General features: G+C 36.2%; 2 protein-coding genes across 2 annotated transcripts; both read right to left on the bottom strand.

Moving 5' to 3' along the window:
- Positions 1 to 789: 789 nt before the first annotated feature.
- On the bottom strand, positions 790 to 3,503 carry LOC124827590 (seipin-2-like). Its single transcript, XM_047300710.2, has 2 exons — positions 2,360 to 3,503; positions 790 to 1,479 (listed from the first exon to the last, which is right to left on the bottom strand). The coding sequence occupies exons 1-2, from the start codon at positions 3,446 to 3,448 to the stop codon at positions 1,018 to 1,020; spliced, it is 1,551 nt and encodes a 516-aa protein (XP_047156666.2). The 5' UTR covers positions 3,449 to 3,503; the 3' UTR covers positions 790 to 1,017.
- A 1,463-nt stretch (positions 3,504 to 4,966) lies between these two features.
- Positions 4,967 to 7,277, bottom strand: LOC148205613 (ankyrin repeat-containing protein ITN1-like). Its single transcript, XM_088111481.1, has 3 exons — positions 6,741 to 7,277; positions 5,993 to 6,402; positions 4,967 to 5,785 (listed from the first exon to the last, which is right to left on the bottom strand). Exons 1-3 carry the CDS (start codon positions 7,234 to 7,236, stop codon positions 4,967 to 4,969), a joined length of 1,725 nt encoding a protein of 574 aa, XP_087967607.1. The 5' UTR covers positions 7,237 to 7,277.
- Positions 7,278 to 7,463: the final 186 nt, after the last annotated feature.

Genomic DNA, 7,463 nt, shown 5'->3' with positions numbered 1-7,463 from the left:
TTTGGGAGATTTTAAGGACTTTGTATACGTCTCCTTACGTCACTTGATATCATAAATGTCCATTTATATATTAATAGTTTCTTTACACTAATATAAGATGTTACAACTTATACGAAAAATACTTTTATTGTATAATTTTTTTTTCTCACAGATAAATTTATTATTATTTTTTATCTTAAAGATTTTTATTATAAAATTGTTAAAAATTTCAAAACATTTAATAAGTATTATTAATGTTTAAGCTTAAAGTTTTTATTATGTATTTTAGTGTTAAAAGGCATAACATTTATTCATTATCACTGTTAACTTATTTTATAAATTAATTCATCTAACACTAATTCATCTAACATTAAATTAAATTATTAATATACTTTAGATCCATTAACTAAATTTTTTAATTTTTGTTAGTTATAAGAAATAAAAAAAAAAAAATTCCCTTTTTCTCATTTTTAAGGGTCAAGTCAGTGCACCCTAAAAAGGATGAAGCATGATTTTTATAACCCATGAGTTAACTATGCAATCCACTCTTCTAACCTGTTTTTAACGAATTGGAGACAAGGGCAAAACGAACCAATACATAGTTAAAAAACTATCCCTGCTTTTGTACCCATTTCACACAAACCACAAAAAAGCATATTCTTTGATTGGAGAAACGGTTAACTTAGTTTAATATCTGATCTGACGACCAACAATTATTCTATGATCAAATATTATTTTCAGTTTTACTATACATTTTGTCTGATTTTCTTTTCAAATAAAGTTAAGTATTCTTGATAAGCTATAAAAAGATAATGACAATGGGTAAAATTCATATGGACAAAGATATGGCAAAGTAACATTACAAGTAAACATGTACAGGTTAGGACAAAAGAATTGAAGTTAGGATGCCTCACTAAACAAGATATACATGTCATGAAAAGCTAGGTAATATTATTGGAGAAAAAGAAAAATCTTCTGTTGTGGTCACGATGCCTTTGGAAGAAACTAGTTTCCACAACTTGATGCCTGAAGATTACTTTAATTACCAGTAACAGGAGCAGAACCACTACCTTGCCTGGTTCTTGGAATAATTATAGGCAAGCAACACACTAAAACAAATAGTAACTCCATCATGAAAGCCATCATTGCGATCCATACAAATATGCCCATCTTCCAACGCCATAAGATTCTCTTGATTAAGGGAAGTTCTGATTCAATAATAACTGATGAATCATATATTTGAGGAATGCCAGCACCAGGTGGATATTCTGCTCGGTGCTCTAGTGTTACTTTTAAGCATGAAGTAGGTACATTTCCTTCAACGAAACCTCTCAGCTTGACATTCAGTGTCTGGGTTTCTGATATAAAACCAGTGACAAGTGGTACAATCTTGAGGAATGTCATCATTAGCCGGATAGGCTCGCTTATGAATTTTAACATGCAAGGTTGGGTCGCAGTCCAAATTGTTTTGCCATCAAAGGACAAGAAGTCTACCTTGATCTACAAAATAGACAATTCAAAGAAGAATTCGTAAGCAACTGGAACCTATGAAGTATGAATGAACTGCAATTATCATCAATCACCATCACAGTTCAGATTTTTAACCAGAACAATACAAGAAAAAGGAATGGCAATGTTAAACAAAACGAAATTATTAAAGAAATCATGATCACGCAATCAAAGAAAACTGATTCCTTCTTTGCCTAATTAATGCAAGTAACTGCTATTTTACAGCATAAACACCACAATGATAGGAAATATAGTACGTAGAAAGACAAAAAGAATCACTTGAGTTATAAGTATTAGCTTTTATGTAAAGGGCAGTGAAGTGTCGTCATCTCTAACACAAGTACATGACATTCACGTGAATACCACACTTGGCATATATCGCAGAAGAGGATTGTGCTGATAATTCTCTACCCTGTTGTCACCCATTAAAATTTAACAATGAGGGCACCAGGGATTGGACTCTCTAAGCCAGTTCAACTCCTACCAAGCAAGTTGAATGGCTGAAAAATCTTTTGATGACCAAGAGCAGCACCGATCTACACAGCCACAGTACAAGCTATTGAACTTGTTCAAAGAAACTAATTCATAAAGCACTAGCACCCGGTTGGAATAATTTATTCTGTCCAAACTCCAATCCATATACTCGTATAAAGCCAAAAATAAATAAATCAATAATCTAGAATTAAAGCAAGCACCCAATTGCCACTCAAATGCTACAGAACTATCTTCAAAAGTATAAACACTATAACCACAACCATCAAAGATCCCCATACTAACACTACACGTTTATACTAGAACAAGTAAAACATCATGCAAGAAGTTCATGTAATTCTCTGGATTAATTAAAATGAATCAGATAAGTGATAAGTACCTGAAAGATGCCAAGGTTTGTGTTGTATTCTGACTCTGGCACCACTAATGAAACAGCGACCTGCACCTTCTGATTAGCAGGTATAACCCTTCTACCCATCCGACTTACAACAGCAACGTTCGTTCCAGAATCATGCCCGCTCCTAACATTATCACAAGACATCACAGGCACCAAAGCAAAAGGACTCTGCTTGGTGTAATCAAAGTTAAAACCCTGACTCATCTGAAAAGGCTTCTCAACCAAACTCTTCACGAAAAACCCACTCACCACTAGAGAACAAACGAAAAGAGCAAACAAAATGCAACAAACATAGACCGACCACAACAATCCCCATCCACACCTAAATGCAACATTCCACAAAGACTTGTGCTCTTTTAACCAGTCCTGAGCTGAAGAACCAATGCACCCACAAACACCACACAACACTCTACCCAAAATATCCACCAACAATCCTTTCCCCTTTCTAATTGCTCCAAAAGGGTCCATAAAAAACATGAAAGCGTGTACCGTAAGCCACACTGGGCATTTAACTAACACAAAAAAAGCATTGATTTGAAACACAATTGCTCTAATAACCAACCCAGTTATATAATCGAGCAAGTTAATAGGGGAATTACCGAATACCACGGCCGAGTCCGCGAAATCGGTGGTTCTGTCGTCATTCTCGGCGGTGGTTAACGTCGATTCCTCATTCCCCTCTTCGCTGGCAACGCTTGGAGATGGAGAGGAACGAAGTTTCTTTTGATTCGAATCGCATCTCTCGGGGGAATCCTCGTTTTCTTTCGGAGTTTCGAGGTTTCGATCGCTCCGAAGGTTTTCTCCGGGAACGGTGGACGAACTGTCGTCGGAACAGGTCTTCTTGGGCTCCCTAGCCGGAGAATGACGTCGGGTCGAACGACGGCGGACTGTGGTCGCCGGAGTTGGGGAGAGTGGGTTGAGGTCGGAAAGAATGGAAGCCTCAGCGGAAGATTCCGGCGAAGTATCAGCGGTAGCGGGGCAATGGTTGAAGGGGCAGTGCGGTAGAGCGTCGAGGAAAACGTCGTCGTTTTGGTCGTTTTGGTTGTTTGGGCCTTGAAACGATGAGTCCATTGAAGATGAAATGATGGAATATTGAACTTGAGAGGCTGGGTCATTTTGAAGCCACCAAATTCAGAATTTGCTTTCTGAAAAAGGAAAGCATATTTCTAAGAAAACAACAAAAATATTATATTGCAAAACAAACACAAAAAGCTAGTGGTTTTCTTTTTAAAAAAAAAATTACACGTTTTTTGCCACCAATTTTTCTAGGATAAACTTATAAACATTTCCTCTAAAAAAAAAAAGAAGTGTACTTACACTTTAAATCTCTTTTGATTTCTCATGTTTGAGTAGTTAATTTATAACACAACACGTTATCAGGAGAAAGCAGCATATACTTATTAATATTCAATATGAAAATAAAATACAGTATTTTCATGATGATTAACATTTTTTTTGTAATTTACTTTTTGATATTCTATTTTGCATTTTCATTGAATGACGCTTTATATTTCAATAATTTAGGTGAATGAATTACTAACTTTAATATTTGTCTCTCTTTTGATGATTGTTTGTTTTCCATATTTTTATAATGTTATAGGATGTATAACGTTAAGATTTTTTTTTATTTGAAAAAATATTAAAATGTTTAAGACCTTAGTAAGTTTTCAGGATATATAAATATAGTTACTATTCCATATCACGGATGCACTTTAAATATTAATATTTTCCATATCGTAAGTAAGTTCGTTCATAATTTTTGTTACCAACAAATTTTTTGTAACATTCATTTTTCAAATATATTGATATGAAAATAAGTTCATATGAGAGTCACACAAATCAAACACATTCTTATTTTCTTTAGCCTTTATGTAAAATAAAATCCTTTATATTTTATAGCAAGGAAATGTATATTTATTAATCTTTTCATTTTCATGACACGAGAATGATCAATAACATAGATAGTTCGTTTGGGACAGTCAATTGTTATGGATGAAAACAATGAGTGTCCTTGTGAAAATTTGTCAAAGATTAAAAGGCAGATAAATTGGATAAGAAATATAATTATTCTAATATGTACTTGTTTTATTTGAGGTTTTCAAAATCAATTCATAGTATTGAAAAGTGTACTTTATATATAAAAAGAATTAAAGAAATGGATAGAAAATGGTAATTTTGTTTCAAAATGAAGAGATTGAACCTTCATTTCAGCCAACAAAATTTTGAAATAATGTTATTTTTTAAAATAATATTTAGCTATTTAATCAATCTGAAAGTTTATATTTATTTGTTGACATTATCTTTCAAATTATTATTGCTTTTCATTATAATATTCATGTTTAATAACTATTTAATAAAAACAAGAGAAAGTAGTGGTGAATATATTAGAACCTTATTGAAGACGGTAAGATAATGGAATGGAATAGATTTGCCAACAAAAAGCATTACATGTTTATTTTCTGATCTACAATCTTTTTTCTAATCTAGCCCTATTAGAATTCTCCAGAAGAACTGCTTTGAAATTCTTAAAAAGGACTAAGTTAAGAATTAAGAGAGTAAAGCATATACAGAAGAACATGAACCTTCTCTTCAAATGGCATAAATTTGTGCTGCTTCTACTTCAGTTTCTGAGCCGGAGTTTGATCTACTCATGAATGTGTTCTTCTTCCTGCCTATTTGATAACGTTTACTCTTGAGCACATAGTACGTCATAGCACCAAGAACACCAACCATTGTAACTCCCCCAACAACAGTGACAAGTATTGCAGCCCACTTGTGATGCCTACCAAGTACTATATAAGACGCTGATATGAATGCAACAGTGGTGCATATAGATGCTAGCCACATCATCTTATTGATCACCTTCACGACCCTCATCTCAGACTTTGTTCTCCCTCTCACAAGGGTGATCTGAACTACCACAACAGCCAGTGACGTGAAAAGCGCAACGGAATTGCACAAAAAGAAGACTTCAAAAGGTATTGTGCCTTCCATCACTGCCGCCCCAGTATCAAAATCTCCACCGGGAACACTGAAAATGGCAGCAAATGCAAGCGCCGCAAAGAGAACTGCAACCACCGTTACTGTGTTGGTGGCATTGTTGATACCTGCTCTTTGCAACTTCCGTAGCTCCATGGCGATTCCGTTAACGTTCATGTTGGTTTTGCGAGTTTGTTTGAGCTGTGAGCGAACGTCATTTCTAATTTGCGTCACGGTGTTCCTGATGGGCTCATCCCTTGGCTGGTTCAGATTGTTCGCATTGAGTGCCCCGTTAAGAACCAGGGAACCTCTTATGTCTAATATTTCTTCTGATGGTGGAAGGGATTGAGCAATATCAAGAGCTGTTTTGTGGTCCCTTGTTAAGGCATTCACGTTCGTGTCTGGAAGAAGCAATAGCTCATTCACTATCTGCGTTAAACTATGACATATCATAGGAGTTTATTCTCTCTGCATTATCATTCTAACAATTTTTACACCATCACATAATCAAAGATCATAATTAATAAACATATCATGAACGTAAATAATATTTTCAACTGATATATAAAGTTATATTCAAACATGTTTTAAGAATAATAACAATATCTTGTCGAGTTATTCAGGCATTGTACAAACCTCTACCCTCTTTTTCCTTGTGGCTATGTGCAATGCAGTATTGCCAAACTTATCTGGCAGCATGACAATTGCTGCATCAGCTCGAAGAATGCTCTTCACTGCTTCACAACTCACACCCTTCACAGCCATGTGCAGTGCAGTTTGGCCTTTCTTATCAGTTCTTCTAGCAAGTTGTTTATCCTTCGCGAGCAACAAATTTACAACATCAACATGTCCCTGGCGGGCAGACAAATGAAGTGCATTCTTTCCGTTTGATCTAGATAATTCTATTTGATTAGGGTCACGTGACAGCAAAAGTTCAACAACACTCGTATGCCCCCCAGTGGCTGCAGATATAAGAGGTGTTGCATTTGATCGGGTAACTGTCTTCATAAGCCCCGGATCATATTCTAGTAGCAGCTTAACAATAGCTGCAAAAATGGAATTAGTTCTCATTAGCTATTGAAGGTTTGGTAGATATAGCCTACCTAATGAGAAAAAAATTGTATTTTCTCAGTGTTTTTAGTCCTAATCATCAACAAAGATTAGCACCAACTAAAAACATTTGTTACACAAATTTCAAGGTAAAAACACAAATTCCAACCTAAAATTTGCAGTCATGTTTTGTCCTAAAAGAGCATACTCTTCTAGCTGTTAGTTATTTCTGGTCACATGGTAAAAATATTACTTTTTTCAGAGGCAGGGAAGAAGATAGAAAATTAACAATAGAGGTGAATATTTGATTAGGTTGAGGTTGTTAATTACATACATAAGTGACCACGGCTAGCAGCAATGTGAAAGGCATCAAACCCTAGATCATTCTTCGACGAAATCCCTTCGTTAGAAGAATATAACAGAATATCTCGGACCACATCAAGGTGTCCTTTATCAGCGGCAATGAACAACGCCGTCTCTCCCAATTCATTCACATCATTCACAATGGCAGACCTTATGGCCGCAACCTCCGCATCGAAATCGCAGCTGCTCTGAGTCCTTACCATCTGGGCATCGATCACGTCTATAATCTCCCTCACGGCCGCCGAGTCGCCTCGCCGTGCCGCCAGGTGGAGCTCGGTGTCGTTGTGGCGCCCCGTCACCTGCCTGACGTACCTCTTCTGGCCAGCGACGGGCTTGGAGGACGAAAGGGACTTGCTGGAGTTGGAAACCAGAAGAGCGTTCCCGGAAGATGAGAGGACCAAAGTGGCTTTCTTCGGAGTGTTGGGTTCGTGTTGATTAACATTATCTTCAACCTTCGTTCTATCCATGAATAATAAACAGTGATGAAATGAATCGAAGGAGCTATGTCATTCACAATCATGTGTTCCTTTCATCATGAGTCAGTGGCGACACAAGAAACTTAACCTTTAGATCCGTACTATAAGCAAAGCGACGCAATGCATGTGATCTCAACGCAGGGAGAAAGCATGCTCTTCTCTTTTCCCTAAGAATTGCACTCGTGTTAGACGTGGAAAAAACTAAACTAGACTCTAAC

This window comes from Vigna umbellata, chromosome 1, assembly GCF_029865625.1.
Source record: "Vigna umbellata cultivar VRB3 chromosome 1, Vumbellata_1.0, whole genome shotgun sequence".
Classification (NCBI taxonomy): domain Eukaryota; kingdom Viridiplantae; phylum Streptophyta; class Magnoliopsida; order Fabales; family Fabaceae; genus Vigna; species Vigna umbellata.
This window is presented reverse-complemented; position numbering and strand designations above follow the sequence as displayed.